Source organism: Crassostrea angulata, chromosome 8, assembly GCF_025612915.1.
Source record: "Crassostrea angulata isolate pt1a10 chromosome 8, ASM2561291v2, whole genome shotgun sequence".
Lineage (NCBI taxonomy): Eukaryota > Metazoa > Mollusca > Bivalvia > Ostreida > Ostreidae > Magallana > Magallana angulata.
The window spans coordinates 27,912,546-27,933,103 of record NC_069118.1 but is presented as its reverse complement, the minus strand read 5'-3'; the positions used below and the strand labels follow the sequence as shown (position 1 = coordinate 27,933,103).

General features: G+C 35.8%; 3 protein-coding genes across 3 annotated transcripts in view; 1 reads left to right on the top strand and 2 right to left on the bottom strand.

Moving 5' to 3' along the window:
• Window positions 1–4: 4 nt before the first annotated feature.
• On the bottom strand, window positions 5–5,742 carry LOC128159387 (uncharacterized). The gene is made up of 6 exons (XM_052822456.1): window positions 5,259–5,742; window positions 4,133–4,330; window positions 2,384–2,509; window positions 1,979–2,251; window positions 1,531–1,687; window positions 5–1,034 (listed from the first exon to the last, which is right to left on the bottom strand). Exons 1-6 carry the CDS (start codon window positions 5,296–5,298, stop codon window positions 152–154), a joined length of 1,677 nt encoding a protein of 558 aa, XP_052678416.1. The 5' UTR covers window positions 5,299–5,742; the 3' UTR covers window positions 5–151.
• A 115-nt stretch (window positions 5,743–5,857) lies between these two features.
• On the top strand, window positions 5,858–14,795 carry LOC128161647 (uncharacterized). Its single transcript, XM_052824967.1, has 5 exons — window positions 5,858–6,166; window positions 6,848–6,935; window positions 8,659–8,737; window positions 12,485–13,090; window positions 13,266–14,795. The coding sequence occupies exons 1-5, from the start codon at window positions 6,151–6,153 to the stop codon at window positions 13,590–13,592; spliced, it is 1,116 nt and encodes a 371-aa protein (XP_052680927.1). The 5' UTR covers window positions 5,858–6,150; the 3' UTR covers window positions 13,593–14,795.
• Window positions 14,796–16,728: 1,933 nt separating this feature from the next.
• The window catches only part of LOC128159008 (protein prickle-like), a 38,176-nt gene continuing 34,346 nt past the window's right edge, over window positions 16,729–20,558 (bottom strand). The window contains exons 4-6 of the mRNA XM_052822035.1: window positions 19,995–20,246; window positions 19,453–19,656; window positions 16,729–18,783 (exon numbers count right to left, since the gene is read on the bottom strand). Of these exons, the coding sequence (XP_052677995.1) occupies window positions 17,308–18,783; window positions 19,453–19,656; window positions 19,995–20,246 (1,932 nt within the window). The 3' untranslated portion in view covers window positions 16,729–17,307. The remainder of the gene's footprint in view (window positions 18,784–19,452; window positions 19,657–19,994; window positions 20,247–20,558) is intronic.

Here is a 20,558-nt window from a genome sequence, read left to right as displayed (position 1 = left end):
TGAATAGCGAGGCGTACAGACACTTTTATTTTTTATCCTTTGAATTCAATGTGCTTTACAATTTCTATTTTTCTTCATTGTAACAAGTAAAATGGAAATAATTCTGATTTGTTCAATGTTTTATTGGTGGCAGATATAACTATTGCCAATATTAGTCCCAATCTCCATTATACTCTGAGTATGGAACATCGCGTTGCTGATCAAAGCTGCTATTTGATTGGTCAATAGTTTTTGTTTCTTCAAGACCGTTTCCTTTTGATTGGTTAGAATCAGCATTATTCTGTGCGATTTTTTCCATTTTCTCCTGCGCAATAATATCTTTTACCATTTGAATGTTAGTGTAGTTGATTTGATTGGAATTCGACGGAGCATTAGATGGAGTGTTACGCTCGTTGTTTGCTCCAACATCCGGGGTTTCGTCTTGGTGGTTCACTGAATTTTCACTGACATGAAAATCTTCAATGTTACTAAGGCTTACACCTAAGTGTCTGCCAGTCATGTTGCTGGCGTTTGATGCGCTGTTGCTAATGGCCAGGCGATTTGATTGGTTACCTCTTGCGGTATCGCCTCGACCTCTTGTTTCGCTTGCTGTACTGTGCTGCAATTGACTTTTGCCACTCGTCTGTCGCGCTGCTTGCTCTCGTGCAATGAGCGACTTGACAAGAAAAACGCTATTAACATTCCAGTTGTATTCGTGTTTCTGCTCCATCTTTTGATCGTCTGCTGGAGATGCCTCTGTCTTTGGTTTCTCTGAAATTTGAGCATACCTTTGCGGAAAAGGTCGCGCGTTCAATTCCATTCGAAGGTGAACGAGATCGGCCGCACTTTGAGCACCGAGAAGTCTCGAAAGTTCGCCTGGTTTGTAATTTTGCAGTGGGAAATTGTGCACTGTATAGCTTGGCGGCATAATCGCGTGAAGAGGACCCCTGGGTAATTCCTCCATTGACGAAGACGTGGGGATGGAATTATTGGATTCAGGCACAATTGTAGCTTCGACTGTTGGCTTTTCTGCAGGATGTGATTTCGTGGTTGACCTAAATTAAGAATGTATTAAAACAGTTATGTCATGTTTCCGCACCAATCTAATCGTTCGGAAGCACTTAAAATATAACTATGAAGATATATTATTTGATTTCATCAAATTTAACTACATCGCACGTCATGTATTATTTGTTTAAGAATTTTTAACATTAATGGATAGGCAAAACCCGTTTTAAATATCTCTTTCAAATTAATGAACGATTTTATTCATAGATGTTTTTTAACTAAATAGTAAATATGCATACACTTTTTATTGATTATCTACTGTTTCATCTATTTTATATCTGTTCATAGGATAAATAGGTAATCTTTTTCACGATTTTGCATTGTAATTGGTAATTGCATTGTAATTTGTAATTGGAGAAAAAAATTTCCTAAAAATATACAAATATAGATGTTTCAGGAATTGTTAAACCTGTTCGTCTGTTCTTGCACAAAACATTATATATTCGGTTGTCTATTTCATTAACATTAAGGAAATGGACTTACTTGTCGGTGCGCTGTTTGCGACTTTTTCCGCATTTCTTGCACGGGCACTTTTTGTAACAGGCATACACCACCATGAATAGAAATATGAGAAAGAGAACTGAGCAGGTGAAGGCAGTAGTGATTCCTTCTGGTGTCTCTATGAAACTTCTTGGGTCCACTGTAGATTAAATACATGGTTAATTTATATAATTTTTTCTTTCTATTTTAGTAGTTGTTTCATTTTTGGATGTTCAATACAATAAGTGTACTGTGATAATGATGCAAGTCTTTATTATATGACATCGTCGTAGAACGTAGCATCGTTTTCCAAAGTGGAAATTGGTTTGAACGTTTATTCTAATATTTATTTTTTGTTAACAAATACAGAAAATGGACAGTTTGTTCAATAAAGTGTAGGGACAGTTCCCATCCCACCCCCTGGCCCTTTTGCTACGAGTCTGAGTATTACCGTCTACGCAAGTCATTGGCCCTATGGTAAGGTATCCGTCAGACGAGAAGGACGACATTCTAATGACCACCCTCGTCACCGGAAGTAGACTGCTGTCCGTGAGGTACCCACTGTCTTCCCTCAGGGTGTCATCTTCAATCAAACAGTTGCACTTTTTGGCGGGGTCTGCACATGTTCCAGTTAGTCCGCATGCGCAGTAACCAGACTGCTGATTTGCATCACCCCAGTGGTAGCGTTTGACTGAGTCACGTGATTCCCACTTCGAATAAGTCCCTACAAATGGAAGCAAATCGACCTATGACCATATTTGTAATTCTCTCTCTCTCTCTCTCTCTCTCTCTCTCTCTCTCTCTCTCTCTCTCTCTCTCCTTCTCTCTCTCTCTCTTCATCATAATTCACACTTACTTTGTAAGAGGAGTTTAGAACTGTTACACTCATATTTTATGTACTGCTGGCAGCTTGACGTCAATAAAATGGCGCTCTCTATGTTCTGCATTGTCAAGGAATATACCGGCTTGACATCAGCATACCCTAACAACAGAATGATAAAAAACTTTCCAACAATATGATTCACCTACTTGAGCATTGAATTTATCAATACATGTCAATAATTAAACTGTATAATGAAGTTAACGTGTACAAGTCAGCAAGTTTGGTACCGTGCGTTTTTGCTTCCGTTTTTTTTTTAATTTTAAATGGCAGCATTTCAAAACAATGAAATAAGTATTATTGTACTCAGACTGAGATATATTGTCTAGTTCCTAATGGGTACATGTATGTCACTGTCATTAGACAAAGAATGTGGGCGCTTAAGATGTACATTCGGCAGGAATCTGAGCGCACAAGGAGAGTGAAAATTTCATCAATTAATTTTGAATATTTTTCGAATTATAACCGTTATTTGGTTTCTGTTGGATGTGGAATGAGTGGGAAAATATTTGAAATGCAAAAGGTTTTATTATAATATGGGTCTAAATATAGCAACACGATGCAATTCATGCAAAATCCTACTTATTTACAACTGTTTTTAAATGATTTTGTTGTCTCTGGGTCTTCTCTCCACAAATTTGAAACGTGTAAAGATAACATATTTCAACATTAAAAATGCCGCTTTTTAAAAAAAGATGGAGAAATGACCCAGAGATGACTAATTATGTACTTTTTCAAATTATTTTTTGAAGGATAAAAACAGTCCATTGATATGACAGTGTTGTTTCAAACAGTACTTTATAGAGCTTATATTGACAAGTCTCGCATGGCTCAGTGGTTTCGTCCTGGATTAGTGAATACAAACATTCAGTGTTTTGGGTTCAAATCCAACTGGCGGTCTTTTTTAAAAAAAATTAAACTTTTTTGTTTTAAATGTTTGTTATTATAACATGATGTTGAATTATACCGGTATATTTTAATTTGTTGTTATTGATTTCTAGATCTGCTCTATGAACACTATAAAAAAAATTCTTTCTTATTACTAGTTTTTTAGGATATACACAATACAACTTCATTTAAATATGTTTGCATTAACATTTCCAACTAGTTATCGGTTTACCTCTCATTGCCATTTTTTGAAAGCTTTGTGAGTTTTTTTAATAACCGGAATAGCCATGTACTTCGACTCTCAACATAACATGTTTTTGTTGAAACCTGTACATAGCCTTTCGAGGTTATAGACATTTAAATCCCAATTGATTCGTGTCGAGGATTCCTGCAATCTTACAATCTTGTGCGCTCACTTTCTTTTAAAGTAACATTGGAAGAATATTACAGAGAGCTCTACCTTTTCTGTGGTCATTGTTTTATGAAGTGCAATTGTTCTGCAGATTTTTTCGGGCTATGCGTTAACGCATCATAATGGTTAAATGCAAGCAAACCAATTACACTTTATAATTGCATAATCACTGCATGGAACGTTTACACTCTTAATTAAATTTCAATAATTATATAACTCACAACTTTGATGGAAGCAATTATGCAATAATGACAACTGGTGGTTGTAATGAAAATAGGAATTGCATAACATGTGCCTTTTAAAAAGTACACTTGATCGATATTTTCATTTTTTACAGATATATAACTCAAATTTCAAAAGATGAATTTTTATTTTAGATATGAAAAATTTTATCCTAAAAATTCTACATTGAAATTATTACTTACAGCCTCCGACGGCATATCCCACATGCTCTCTAGCATTAAAGTCATGTTTGAACACCGTCTGCGCCGGAACTGACGTCATATCACAGTATACGGAAAACACGATCCCGTCTTGCTTGGGTTCCACGTTAAAAGTTGCACTCTTTGTGTAACCATGGAGACGCCAGTCTTCGCAGTTCCGTCGAGTTGTCGCTGTAATTGCTATTAATTAAACAAGCTTATCTTTTAAAAAGATTGGTGAACTAGCGCTGTAGCCATCATAAAACACAGAAGCAGATTTCTAAAACATTGGTTTAAATTTATGAATCGATTAATTAACAATAGGGAATGCAGATGGGTGTACGGTGGTGACTGTGCCTAAATTATTATGTTTCTACTGTAATTTCAATTTCGAGGTGAACATTTTCAAGAACCATTGGTAGTGTTTTGTAGCAATCGTATCTTCTCGGGCCTATCCGGCAAGCTCGGAAAACATATCCGAGGTTGTTTTCCAAGCTTGTAGGTAGTTAAGATAAAGCTAGCTATTTATCATAATATTTAAGATAACTTTGCATTATAAGACCTAAGCTACTGTTACTTTTTGACATTTACAATAAAACGCTATACTTCATGTGAAGATGATAAAACGAAATTCACGTGGTACAGTTTATCTACTGTAGAACAGTGTTCCCAGAATCCCCTACTATGGAGTCGAGCATGCGTATTCCAGTGAAAAAGACTAACGTAGTTGCTAGCGCTCTCGAGCGCTAGCAAATAAAATATTAATTTTTATGCTGATTTTGATGATAATTTTTGAGATTATAAAATTCATTTTATATTTAAAATTTTTAAATCAGAAATGGCTTCATAAGAAATTTGAACAAACTGTCCCTTCCGAGAAAGAATCATCTCGGAAAGTTATTGAGAAGGGTTAAACATATACATGTAAGGTCACTATCAAAAACTACTAGTATTAGTCTGATGCCTTCTACCTCCTGTACGACTCTTTCTGTCAGCAGAATTTGAAAAACAGTTTTGAAGAAAAAAATCCCTACCCTACTAAAAAAAACGGATTTATTTGATGTCTTTGTCAAACAAAGCAAACATATATCGGTGGCATTAATATATTGAATATTTTTCAGATATTTACCTCTTAAAATCCATAGCAATGTCACAATGTAGTTTAACATTTCCACCGTTTAAGAAACTCGATCTCGGTACATGAACATTATGAAACCAAGCTTGATCAAGAGATTGTGTATTTGATAATTTCAGGTGTTTCGAATCTGCTAATATCAGGAGAAGAAAGTAAACACACAAAGAAGATTTTAAAAAGAGTTATTGTTGACCAGAGAGTTGCAAACATATCGCACTCTTACGATAACACAGAGAGAGGAAGCCACGGTAAACATGGTCAATGTGAATTGCTCTATAGCCTCTTTCATGGTATTATTCAGCCATTCAAACTGTTTAGAACTACTTGTAAAAGAGAAAGCCAAAATCGTGTGTTTGATCGCAGTGATAGAATATATATACATAACTGACATAATTTACACTGCTTATACTTGTAATACAGGCGAGGATATTACATGTAAATAATATACAGCTGTAGTTGTAGTTCTAGATCTGGGGTCATTTCTAAAACATTGGGGGGAGAGAGAGAGAGAGAGAGAGAGAGAGAGAGAGAGAGAGAGAGAGAGAGAGAGAGAGAGAGAGAGAGAGAGAGAGAGAGAGATATGGGGTATTTTAAAAAATGTTTCATAATCTACTTAAAACAGTTGTTCGTTCGTATATGCAAGTGCCTGTGTACAACTCTCTAAAAATGTTCACACATAAATTATGCGTATTTCCTAAAGCCCCCATCTTCCTGCTCTGTCGAACTAATCCCTGTGTTTTAATTCTGACACTTGTTCCGTTTAAAACGTTATTATAATGTTGTAAATCAACTCTCGTCGAAATTGCTTTCTTTATTCGTTTTTAAACTTTTTTTTTTCTTTTTCCTTGTATTGAGGAAATTGAAAGACGAGATCATAGAGAAAAACATGGAGGGAACTTGCGGTAAGAAGTTTACCTTTGTTAATTTTAACTTACTTATCTGCGTGGATTATCTTAATTATGGAATTGGTCATAATAAATTTTCTTAATGTTCCTATATCTTTTTTGGCCATTTTGTTTTGTTAGTATTTTGTGAGTAGCGAGGGTTTGAGCTATCATTTAGTTGTTATATATACATATATATCAGAGTTTAACGTGTATATACACATATACAGGTCGAAGTACTATTTTTCGATCCTCAAGTAGACTGAGTGTATTTTATGTGTAATACCGGTATTTAAATAGATTAGACAAGTGAAAAAACAATCTAAAACAAACAAGTATATAGACAAAACAAAACGTACATTGGGGGAAGGTGCGGGGGGGGGGGGGGGGGGGGCAGATCCTTCTTTTGCAAGTTACACTTTTAGGATTAACACCACTTTCAACAACTCATCTGACACTGGCGTCAAGAAACGTCGAAACGTCACCCCAACAGCAAAGATACGTCAAACTAATTAATCAGATACATACTTTCTATATATAGTAGCAGCGTTTTTTTAGCAGCCAGTAATGGTATAACTAGTAGTAGCATACATTACACATAATTATTAAAATGAATTAATATTATAAATGTTCGATTATTCTTTCTAAACAGAATTTAGAATTGTTTCTTTGCATAATCATGGCTGGTTTTCTGTTTAGATAAAGAAATGATCTCGATGTTCTTCGCGGGACTAGCTGTTGGAATTCTCCTTTTCGTTTTAATCTTTGCACTCCTTTGCAAATTTCGGTGAGAGTTGTACATGTATATTTTCAAATATTTACGTTTTCTTTTCTCTGTGATAAAACTATGAATCTTTGTAACGTACAGTCTAATACATTTTATCGATGACGCAAATGACGCTCTGACGTACGTGCATTATTACATGAAATGAGAAAAGCGTTAAAAATCCAATACTTTTAACATTAAAATGCTTTTTTTGGTGCTTAATGTGTGTAGGGTGGTAGCTACATGTAGCATTGCAGAAAAAATACGTACATTTAGCCGCGTAAGATAGTTAAGTTTGAAACATCAAGTAACTTTAAATCAATAACAATTGAGTAAAAATACTCATATTATCATTATTGTTGGTTAAATGTTACACAGAAACAGCTAATTTTCTCTATATGTGAAGGTTACCATGGTAACCACAGTTTCTTGAAAGTCTGAGGTTAGTCCGTGCAAGTCCGTGGAGTTACTGCTCTCAATATAGCTTTAATTTCGATCGATCGAAATATAATCCACACAAAAAAGCAGCAACAGTAAAAAAAAAAAATCAATGTAAAAATTATCTCTTTTACCTACATGTACATGAATTGAAGTATTGTGGAGTTCGTGCTCTCAATAAAGCTTTAGTTTCGATCGACCAAAATCTAATTCACAGAAAATCAGCAACAAAATTACAAAGAAGATATCAATTTACGATGTGAAATCAATTTATTATAACCAATTGAGTTAAAGTTCACATTCCAAAAGCTAAACAATGTATCTAAAAGCTACGGAAGCGTATTAGTGCAACATTTCTTCAAAATTTCATATTTAAAGTTGGAATTTCCAACTTTCATCTCGGAAAGTTGGAAATGCCAACTATAAAATTGGAATTTTAAAGAAAACCATTTTTCACACCGTGGCATTAATACGCTTCCGTATAAGAAATGCAGTTTTTAAAATGTGTAATAAAAACTGTTTATTCTTCCACCAACAGCTATAGATCGTTTCAATGGCCTGTCTTTCATAAGAAATAGAGAAAAATTAATTTATTTTTAAAGAATGTCAATTTAAGACAGTGAAATAACGCGGCAGATATTTTGCAGGAAGCGTTAACTCGTTTATACATTATATACATTATATACATATACATTAGCTATTTAATACACCATCTGAGTAACGAAAACTAATTTTGACCAATGCTTTCTGATTTACATGTTACATGTAACATCGATAAAATACCGGTAGATGGTGTTGATGCATGGAATGTTGGGGTTGTCTTGCCTTCCTTGAAAATATTATGACAGAGAGGAACATTGTCCAATACATGTTTTGTAAACCCTAGCTCTTGTACTAAATTGTACGACTATCGTGTAAACACAAGGAATGCCTATTCACTTTTACGTACACGTATCTCAATATCAAACCTGATCGCACGCTTCGACAACACAGTAAACCGCGTACACATTTTCGTTCATCTCTATTGCTTCCTTGTTCATTTAGAATAATTACTTCCTTTACAAAAAAGGAAAACTAAGAGCACAAAAAACCCAACTTTTTTTTAAAAATCAAATTATTGGACCTTCTTTAACGAGTGTATCGATTTACGTGTCACATGAAAGAAAAAAACAATTGCCATATATTGAGATAAACTGTTAAGTTATCATTGCTATCGACGATACATTTGTAGAACTGTAATACATTTACATGTATATAAATTCACGTAATTAGTTTTTTTTTATCAAAGATTTATTTGTATCTTTAGATCAAAATGGATCAAGAAGTTGGCTGATAAATTCCATCTTTCATACATTGATAGCAACAGATCCAGCAAAACGGAAAAGGTGGGGATGTTTTAGCACGAGGACGGACATCGAACTATATATTAGATCATATTAATCGCTTCATGTTTTTTTGTTACTATTTTGATCTATTTTTTTCTATATTTATGTGTTTATAAGTTTTATATAGGATAAATACATGTATACCAGTATGTAATTGTTTGCAAAAACAAATACATGTACCACGCGTTGAATATATACAAATATGGTAAAAACTCGTATGAATGGGTCGGTGGGCTTTGATGCATTAAAGCTGTAACTCAACTCTTGATAAAATTAGTATTCAGTATAATTCTATTTTAACTGGGTCAAATACATAAATCATTTTATTTAACAAGTACATTAATTTATAAATTACATGTAACTATTCTTATTATAACCCCATATTCTGCTAAACATAATTTTCCTGTTGTCAAGATTTAATTTTTAGCTCACCTGAGCTGAAAGCTCAAGTGAGCTATTCTGATCACATTTTGTCCGTCGTCCGTCTGTCCGTCCGTCTGTCCGTCCGTCCGTCCGTCCGTCCGTCCGTCTGTCCGTCTGTAAACTTTTTACATTTTGAACTTCTTCTCTAAAACCGCTTATCCAATTTCAACCAAATTTGGCACAAAGCATCCTTATGGGAGGGCGAATATAAATTGCAGAAATAAAAGTCCGATCTGCATTCAAAGCGGAGAAAACCTTGAAACTGTAGAAAAAGGGGGGTGCATTTTTAAAAATCTTCTTCTCAGGAACTACCGATGCAAATTCAACGCAGTTTAGCATAAATTATCCTTATGGGAAGGAAAATATAAATTGCAAAAATTAAGGTGTAATTCTGTTTCAAATTTGAGTTATTACGAAAATAATAATAAAGGAAAGGCGTGTTTCAATCAGTTTAATAGCTTCGGGTTCGGCATGCGGTAAAATTATTCCATACTTCTAAAACGAGGTTCTTTGTTTCAAGCAGCCATGACATTATACGAAAAAGGGTCGATCGGACTATGATGAAATTGCTTGTTGTGCAACAGTTCGCGTATGAAGGGAAATTTTGAAACATGCAAAATATATTAGTGCCGATTTTGTGAAGTAAATTGAGGCTAAATATTTCAATGCGTTGACAGTTTTCACACATGACGTTGGTGTTAGCTTGTTCTGATTTTCGTTTCGTTTTCATTATTTATGCTTTGTAACCTGGAAACTATCGTCTGTATTTCGTGATTTTTACGTATCAAATCAAACAGAGACTTCGGTAAAGCAAACAGTTAACTGTTTTCCTGCGCAAATTAAGCAAAATCTGATGTAGGGGTACTGAAATACAATTCATTCTATCGGTAATTCGGCATTATCTTTTGCGTAATGGAAGATTAAATTAATGCAATAGGTTTTGTTGAGATGCTCGGCATTTTCTCGAGTTTATTCAGTTTAAATAGAGTTTGATATCGCTGACGGAAATATGTAGGTATATACATGTATCATATATATGATTCATTTCGAAAAAATAAATTGTGTTCTTTATTTGTTATACATGTAGTGCATGTTTCTTGTGTTTAATTGTTTACAATTTCTATTTACTAACCATATTTGAGTGTTAAACTTCGAATTATAAGCAAGATACATAGATTTGCTCACAATTCTATGTTTGTACACAGATCTTAAAAACTAAAGATTAAAAAAGTAAAAAAAATGTCAATATTTATTAAGAAAAATTTCAAAGTCTGTTCTTCCAGAAACCAACTTTAACAACGTATTGTATTGTAAACTTAACACCTTTTTAGCTCACCTGAGGGTGGGCCACAATGGGGGGTCGAAGTTTAACATAGGAATATATAGAGTAAATTTTTAAAAATCTTCTTCTCAGAATCTAATCAGCCAGGAAAGCTGAAACTTGTGTGAAAGCATCATCAGGTAATGTAGATACAAATTTGTGAAATTTATGACCCCCGGAGGTAGGATGAGGCCACAATGAAGGATCGAAGTTTTACATAGGAATATATAGAGTAAATCTTTAAAAATCTTCTTCTCAGAAACTAATCGGCAAGGAAAGCTGACACTTGTGTGGAAGCATCCTCAGGTAGACTAGATTCAAAGTTGTGAATATTATGACCCCCGGGGGTAGGGTCGGGCCACAATGGGGGTCGAAGTTTAACATGAATATATAAAGTAACACTTAAAAAATCTTCTTCTCAGAAACTAATCGGCCAGGAAAGCTGACACTTGTGTGGAAGGATCGTCAGGTAGTGTAGATTCAAAGTTGTGATAATTATTACCCCAGGGGTACGGTGGGGCCACAATGGTGGGTCGAAGTTTTACATAGGAATATATAGAGTAAATCTTTAAAAATCTGCTTCTCAGAAACTAATCAGCCAGGAAAGCTGACACTTGTGTGGATGCATTCTCAGGTAGTGTAAATTTAAAGTTGTGAAAATCATGACCCCCGGGGGTAGGGTGGGGCCACAATGGGGGATCGAAGTTTTACATCTTTAAAAAACTTCTTCTCAGAAACTAATCAGCCGGCAATGCTGAAACTTGTTCGGAAGCATCCTCAGGCAGTGTTGATTCAAAGTTGTTAAAATAATAACCCCTTGGGGTAGAATGGGGCCACAATGGGGGGGGGGGGGTCGAAGTTTTACATAGGAATATATAGAGTAAATCTTTAAAAATCTGCTTCTCAGAAACTAATCGGCAAGGAAAGCTGAAACTTGTGTGGAAGCATCCTCAGGTAGTGTTAATTCAAATTTGTGAAAATCATGACCCCCGGAGGTAGGGTGGGGCCACAATGGGAGGTCGATGTTTTACATAGGAATACACAGAGTTAATCTCAAAAAATCTTCTTCTCAGAAACTAATCAGCCAGGAAAGCGGACACTTGTGTGAAAGCATCCTCAGGTAGTGTAGATTCAAAGTTGTGAAAATCATGATCCCCAGGGGTAGGGTGGGGCCACAATGGGAGGGTCAAAGTTTAACAAAGGAATATATAGGGTAAATCTTTAAAAAAATCTTCTCAGAAACTAATCAGCCAGATGATTCTTCATAATTGTTAAGACTTTGGCCCCAGGACTATTGGCCTCCCGAGAAGGTTCAGAGTTTGATGTACGTTTATATCCCTTATATAAATTATATTGTTAAGGATCTTTTTGAGAACTGCAATACTCAACATATGATATGACTATAAAATCATCCTGTTAGAAAAGGGACTAATGATTATAAACATAAGAATATTCAAAGGAAAAAAAGGGTTTTTAATTATACAGGATCTACATGTATTATTATACATTGTCCAGATAGTTTGTATTATGACTCCATTAAGCTGATTTTATCATACCTATTGTTCCTCAGGTGAGCGATGTGGCCCATGGGCCTCTTGTTAATAATGATCAAATTTTACATTCCTTTCGAGAACTAAAATATATACATGATCCTATCTATCAGAATGAACACTTTTCAACCTCTATAGAAAGAGGATACTTAAATTATAAAAATAAACTAAAATTGTCATCATTTCAATTAAAAATCATATTCAATGTTTAATTTGAAAAATGATTGGTGTTCTTTTAGAAAAATCGTTATTTTCGGTCCCTATAAATGCGTCCCAGTGGAGTGGACAGAAACCCCATGGCTAGCGAAGATGGTCAATATTAAAAATTTCATGAACACAATTATATTAGTGCTTTTACAGATGACTGATGAACCCAAATATATAGCTGTAAAGATAACATGTAACAAGCAATAAAAAAAAATGAATAACCATTGATGGTTTTTGAACTTTCAGCGGAAAACCTATTCTTTACGAGAACCGCAACCCGTTCCATCCGACTCGCCCGTCATACTGAGGAGACGGCCAGTGAACCAAGCGGCCAGTGTGGATGACGGTCACGTGACAATACAGTCTCTGTACTCCAGTCCATGTGATGCCAAATTGAACGAAAGAAATGTGACGCTTCAATCACTGTATTCGGTTCCACGTGACGTTGTTCGAAACGGACGTGACGCGCCACAAAAACCAAGACGCGATGACCGATATTCCAAAAATCCAGATGATATCCAGCCTGGAGAACCCAACATTATATTACCCCCATTCCGCAGCGAGACGTCCTTAGAGGAAAATCCATACAGTGTAGTTCAACGTGTCAGACACAGAAATCCAGACCAAGTGTTTTATTTAGCCAAATGGGACGGCAACCCCCATTCGGCACCCTCACTGAATCGGCGTAGTAACGAAACAGACAGACTTTCAGGCAATCCGGAGTTGCCCAGTGAACGCAGATCGTCTGCTTTTAAAGCTTACAGGCGTTCCACTTGTCCAGAATTACATCTGCGCCAACAGCAGAGAGAGTCTGCGTCTCGGCCCGAGTCCGAGAGTGCAGACTACCTACAAGTTTGTTCTTATTTCTTCTTTCTCTCATTTTTTAAGTAATCGACATATTCTTATTTCATATATAACACCTTTAAAGTTGCATGCAGATCTTAAAGGAAATTCAAACAGTGCACAATACCAATTTTGAATGGTATTTATTTATGTGTTAAATATGAATTACTTGAATATTTTGTAGATTGGAGAGGTCATCCCAAATCGAAAAAGTGCTCGTATATCTAGAGGGGAGGAGGAACCACTTTATTACACTTTAGAGAATGTGACCCCTCTTCCCATCTTTATGACCAAACGGCAATCGGACAGCCATTTTGGGTCACGTGACTCCCAAAGTTCCACATTGGGCTCCTCTGGCCCCATTGGGTCTTTCCAAGGCAGGGTTTCAACAAGTCTTTCTGAGAGGGTTTTGTCCGAGTGTAAATTTTTGTGGCAGACCTATGATGACATTCCTTCAGATCAAATTGAGGGAAAATCAAAACGAGGTTCTGGAATCACGACGAGAGTGTGATTTTCGCTCTTCAGTTCATTTACACACACAAACACTTTCAATGCAAAATTTTCAAACGAAATAATATTTTGTGAAATACGAGTACATATAATTTCATCACTGAATAACTTTAAAACTTGAGTTGCGCTTAATTTTTCATAAAATTAAAAATATCAAATATTTGCAATATTCAAAGTTCTTTCTTGTTGTCTGACATTCTGTTTGAGAACATTTCACTTATATCCTCGTTTGAACCAGTTTAAAAACTTTGCAACGGATGTCTATAAAAGCTAAAATGCCATCAAATCACTAGTCCCAACGGAGAATGCTTACTTGAACAGTCCCAGATTTTTGTCACAAACGTTGTACAAACCATAGAGCCTGGTTCAAGAAAGTAAGGAAAACCTACTATCAGAATTTACTTTTCAACCATTACTGCTGGGTGGCAAACGGACTTTCGCTATATCCAACCCTTAACTGACAAACTGTCACATTAAAAGTAGCCAATCATTGATTGAGCAACTTTCACATCAGAATATTTTATCTTTTTACCTACCAACTGTTACTTTAGAGTAGCCAATCGTAATTAACCTATTATTCCTTTAATACTGGTAACAGATTAATTAACCTTCTACTGACAAGCCACCACCGTAGAGTAGTTATCTTCTACTGACCGTTTATGACTTCAGAGTACCTTTGCTGACCACCGGCTCCAACGCATTACTGACCAACTGTCACTCCAGAGTATTAAAACTCATCTCAACCCAATAACACTGTAAATTACTTAACCCTTAACTGATCAACTGCTACTGTAGAGTAGCCAACTCATTATAAATTCAAACCATCCAAAAGTGAATCAAATCCTTTAACTGGCAAACAAAGTGCCATGGAAGAACTGCCAACCTTTTACTTTTTCCCAACTGTCACTGCAGAGTATCCAGTTCTTTAACTGTCACTGTTGGGTATGCAACATCTTCTTAACCATATGTCATTATAAAAAAGCCAACCCTTCACTGAATATAACTGTCATGTTTTGAGTAGCAAACCTTTAACTGACCAACTGTCATTAAAGAAAGGCTTATCCTTTACTGCCCAACTGCCACTTAAATGTAGTCCACAAATAACTTACTGTCACTTTAGAGTAGTCAGTATTTTACTGACAAACTGTCACTGTATGGTAACTAGCCCCTTACTAAACAACTGTCACTTTAAAGAAGCCAACACTTTACTTACCAACATCAATATTAAGAAGCTAATCCTTGACTGTACTGACAAACTGTCAATGTAGAGTAGCTAACCACTTACTGACAAACTGTTATTAGATCTATATGAAAACAACCATGTATTGACAAACTCTCAAAAAATTAAAACCAGCATCTTGAGTGCCTACTTTACTGACAAACTGTCACTTTTGACAATCCAAACAGTTACTCACTACCTGTCACTATAAAAAAGCCAACTGTCATTAAATAAAACCCTGCTTTTCACTGATGAAACTGTCACTGTAAAAAAAAGTGCCACCTATTTTTACTGACCAACTGTCACTGCAGAGATGCCAATCCCTTACTGATTGTCAGTCAAGAGTAACTGAACATAAACTTACAAGCACCAACTCAAAATTAGCAATACAATCACTGACAATTACTGTCACTATATATATAGAGTTGAGCAAACTCTTTACTGACCAACTGTCACTGAATGGTAGCCAGCCATTTCATACTGTCCAAAAGTCACTTTATTGCACTCAGATCTTTTATTTGCTGATAAAATAACATCAACTGCAGATCTCCTTTACTTGTATGTAACAATGTTGAAGCTAGTGGGAAATAGTGATTTTACCAAGATATTTCCATATAGAATGATCTTCACTTTGGAATAAAACAGTTTTTGTAGATAAAGTGTTTATATCATCACCTTGGGTGATCAACAATTTTTTTTTTAGTCATTTACATATGGTTTATTCTCCAAACGGTTGATTATTTTCATATGCAAAATTAGATTAACTTAGTATCTCACCGAAATCTATTTCTCTGAAGAATAAAATTTTCATATTCAGATATTTTTGCATATTTCACTCAGAAGGGGTCCCTTCCGGAAACACATAAAAGTGCACTTTAAAATTTATATCAAGGTAAAAAAATATATAAAAATTCTTGGTTTGAGATGTACTTTTCATAGACTGAAAATGCTAATATAAGGTTAACTAGATATTTACTAGAAATAAAATATAAAAATTCTTGATTTGAGATGTACTTTTCACAAAACAAAAAAGCTAATATAAGGTTTACTAGATATTTATTAGCGATCTCTGCCCTAATATATGTACAAAACCATAGTGAATAATAAACTTGAACAAACATATAAAAAAAGGCACAAAGCATTGAAAGAGTTCACACCTAGGGAACACACAATTGTGGTTCACTCGTAGAACTATCGAAAAACAGGATATTATTACACAATTTGGTTAAACATGCATTCTGTTTTTTTCCTGCCTCACATTCTTGTGTTGTCAAGTTTTTCACTTATTTTTTTGGAAGGAAATCTGTTAAATATTTAAAGTAGAATTTAAATGCTCACTTATATTAACTGTTCCTTATATATCTGAAATGTACATGTAATACTATGATTTAATTTTGGCCACATATGATTTCATTTCCTCATTTTAAAACAAATTTTTGGGTTGCACATTTTGAAGAAAAAAAATCAATGAAAAATACCAGAGGCTTTAATGACCCGTTGTGCCGCCAAGTGGTTATCAAACAGAACACATTTACATTTTTTTTTCTCAACTGAATATTACAAATCATTTAATAAGATAATGTGCTTCATTTAATCGCTATTTTTTTTTTCAACAAAAATTTTTCAATAAAAAGTAAACATCTTTCATGTGAATGTTTTTGACAAATCAAAATCATGAAAATAAAACTGTTTCTTAAAGTTGTTTAATTCCTTCATTAAAAGGTAACCTTAAAAGAAAAATTGAGTGGTGTTATCAATATTTTATGGTAAAGTATTCAAAATCTTAAAATATTCAGGAACTGTTATTGATAAAACTTTTAAAGAAATTTTAAGATATGATCACAGAGGGGAGTTTTGCATCTAAAACAAATTAAAAATAAGTTGAAAACATGATACCATAGGAACACAGATACTGCCATAAATACCTTTAATACTATTAACTACTAATTAACTTCATTAATCCTATAAAAATATTTTTAAAAAAACAGAAAGAAAAAAAAAACCAAAATAAGTTACAAAGAGAGAATAAATAAATTATCACTGGTCATAACATCATATGACCACACCCAATCACAACCTTTGACCTCTACTGATTGACATTTCAATGAAACATATCCAGGGCAATCGATTACAAACCACTGCTCTGTATAGTGTACACATAGACTACACATTATGATCAACATTGATAATTATTATAACACAACATGGAATATAACAGTACAGCACTAGACTGGTTCTCAACAAAACGTAACAAACAAAACTGGTACCCAGCAAATACACAGAGAAATGAGAATGCTTATATAGTGAACAGTGAACACGGAGAGTTATTTTAAATCTACTTGAAAAATTCATGATTGTCAAGGTACAATTACAGGTTCACATTTAGGACTTGATACAGTTACACATTTCTTAAGCTTAGTACCAGGTTTGTTTCACAAAGAAATAAATATAAAACATTGATTGGTCAGCAAGGATTCGGGGTTTTTACCCCCCAGTGTTATGATATAACACACTGCTTTTGTTTGACTCTGTGCCGACCCATCATTCTCTGTCGCATTGCACTATTGTTTCCCAGGGAGATGCTCATGTCATCCACGTATGAGATTCGAGGTCTCGGGCCTCTGTCATCATAGTAAAAAGAATCGTCCGAGTCACTAGAACTAGAGCAGGTGCTACAATAGTCATCGTCATCATCACGATAGTTGTTCGAATCGGGCCAGTGACCCTGAATTTGGTCCCGTCTGGGGACCCTGTTGTTTCGTCGTCGGCCGTGACGTCGACTATGTGCCCTCTCTGAAGGTCGTCCTTCGAAACTCTGACTTCTCGGATAATCCGACACTTGGAGAGGAACCCTCCCGGAAGGGGGTCTATTTATGGGGTTCATTCTCACATTGTCTGGGAGAGGGGGTAAACCATTGTTCACATGTGATGGGGAAGCATTCACTTGGACATTAGGGTGTGGCAGTGGGACGTTTTGAGGAGAATCACTCACACAATTGTATCTCAACTCCGGGAACGACCTGGCAGACTCCGGGTTTCCATGGCCCAGCATGCGCTCCATGGGCCTTATGGAACGATACTCCTGTGAAGGGTGGCAGTTGTTTACAAGTTTCGAGTTTTTGTTTGGCACATCGTACATACACGGTAACTCTTCGTATTCATGATAACGAGTATGTAAATTTTTCTCTGATCCAGACCGGCTCCTCGCTTGCGAGTTCATTTTTCCGTTCTCTTCGCTGGGACTAGACTGAGGTTCCTTTGAGAGATCTGGCATGGAGAGTTGAGAGAGCCTCTTTTTGAGTTTGGCTTCATGTGGAACAGGAAGGGCATCGATTAGGCTATCCACATTCAGTTCATAATTCCCACTACTACTCTGCCCCTGTGAATTTTGAGACCTGGAAGTGTCATAAATTCCAGGAGCATACACTTCACTATTGCTACTTGTTGCATAACCTTGGTCACGATCAGACGAAGGCAGACTGTCAGATAACGAGTACTGTTGTCGTAAAGCTTCCTGCATTCCCATGGTTCCTTGCTCCTGCAACGCATGACTGACTGGAGATCCTAATCGAATGCTATTTATATCGTGAACATAATCCTCCGGCCGCCTCGGAGTTTGAGTTTGCATGGAGGCAGCTCGACTACAAGCCGCCGAACAATAAATCACACCATGTTTGGGTAAAAACGGTTGCCCTAGTAACGACTTCTGACACGTGTGACACTTGAAGCAGCGTTCCGTGGCGTGCCAGTGTTGACCTTCATGGGTCATTTGTCCTTGGTCTACCCCAATGTGTTCACCACAAGTGTCACAGTACTCTGCGAACATTCGCTCGAAACACACACAGCAATATGGTCTCCCCTCCTTCATGATGTAGCGCTGGCCCCCAAGTTGTCTGTCGCACTCGAAACAGCAGAAGTGCTTCATGTGCCAGCTTCTACCTTCTGCCTCAGTGCACTCGTCCGCAAAAATTATCTACCAAATTAAAAAATTAAAAGATCCTGTAGACTTTATTCAGATTAATTAAATCATAATATAAGGAAAACATGAGATTTGACTGTAAATAGGTCATGTACTTGACTTGCCAATTTTCCACAATATACCATTCATAGAGCAACATAAAGCTTACACTGGTTTCACTATTAAATGGAATTTAATTCAAAAAGGTTTTCCTACTTGACATAAATTGTCTATCCACCCTTCTCAATACCCTTTAAATTCCTACACATAATTATAACTTCATATAAATCAATTACAAATAAATATCTCAAATCACATATTTTGTAATTGGTTTCAAGAGGTGGTACAGCATGGTACAAAGTTGCAATGCAATATGAGTGTCAAGTAGTTGACACACACAAACATGAATTAATTGTGATTTCATTTCCTTTGATAATAATACCTCCATAACCTATCAAATAATGAACATTCCCTTCTGACATGTCAAGTACTTGGACTTATTCCAGTTTGTGTTATGATAATACCTTTCTGACCCATCAAATAATGAATACTCCCTGTTCACCTCCAAAAACATACAGCTTATACATCATGTAGACGACAAAATTATTTTTTACTGATGTTTCTATATGTTTAATTTGAATAACGCCTCCCTGACCTATTAGATAATGAATGCTCCCTTCTTACCTCATCACAGGCCCCACAGCGAGGCTTTATCAGCTCGGCGTGGTGCCGCCCACAGTACAGAAACTCGTCTTTAAAGAAGTAAATCAAGTCCACCAGAAGTTCATCACATGTCATACACGTGAAACAGGCCGGGTGCCATATTTTGTCGTGACCTGCTCGCGAGGCAAAGACCGCCATAGATCCACCAGATATCAACTGCTGACACTGTAATGGAAAATATGAACATTAGATTTCATTTATTTTGGGATTTCATCTTTTCATAATGATTATCTTATGAAATTCAGGCTATTTTTATGTTAATAATTACGGTAATAATGAAATATCATGTTTTAGTATACCAAAAAACAAGATATTTTTTTTCTATTCTACAACAATTTGAACGAAAAAACCACTAAACCAGTAAATCTGATAATTTTCCTCAACAGTTCCTGATAATTTTCCTCAACAGTTCAATCAAAATATAACTCTTTCAACAACAAAATTTTTTTTGGAAAAAGAGTTGTCTTTCTTCCTTCAAACAATCCAAATATTTTTCTCCATACCTTGCAACAGATGACTCCTTGCATGGTGAGAGGTAGAGGTCGCACACTGCCCCTCCCCAGGGCCTCCCGCTTCCTCTGGACGCTGAACATACGTAGCTCCCTCTTCTCCTCCTCTGTGAGGGTGTTACAGTAGCGCACCTCATTGTCATGGGGAGGTAACTGCTGCAGGAGTTGACGTACTCTGTATTTCTCTCCTACGCTGTTCAGGAAGGGCACCTTGTCTTCGGGCAGGCAGGAGAAATACTGGTGGACCTATTTGTTGGGGAAAAAAATACCATTTTGATAATTATGTTGTCTTATTCTATGGGATTTACACAATTTTTGCATTATGTTACCAGCTCAATGCAAAATGATTATGGATTTGCATACAAAACACATTAAACTTATTGTGAACTATGGGTGAACTAATGGCGAAGAAAGATCAAATTCTGTCCGTCAGCTGCTGTTTATACTATTTCAAAACACCAAATAAAAATCGTTAATATGTGTGAAAAAAAAATCATTGCGTCAACCCAGTATTGTCACAAAGAGGACATATGCACTTCAACATTCTCTTTTCATGAC

Excerpts from the sequence above, each read along its gene's own strand:
- LOC128161647 (XM_052824967.1), top strand. Across the intron at positions 8,738-12,484 it reads GATCCAGCAAAACGGAAAAG|CGGAAAACCTATTCTTTACG; the intron begins GTGGGGATGTTT and ends TTGAACTTTCAG. Across the intron at positions 13,091-13,265 it reads AGAGTGCAGACTACCTACAA|ATTGGAGAGGTCATCCCAAA; the intron begins GTTTGTTCTTAT and ends AATATTTTGTAG.
- LOC128159387 (XM_052822456.1), bottom strand. The coding sequence starts at position 5,298 with ATGTTAAACTACATTGTGACATTGCTATGGATTTTAAGAG. Across the intron at positions 4,331-5,258 it reads ATTGCTATGGATTTTAAGAG|CAATTACAGCGACAACTCGA; the intron begins GTAAATATCTGA and ends TTTAATTAATAG. Across the intron at positions 1,688-1,978 it reads GCCAATGACTTGCGTAGACG|TGGACCCAAGAAGTTTCATA; the intron begins GTAATACTCAGA and ends TTTAATCTACAG.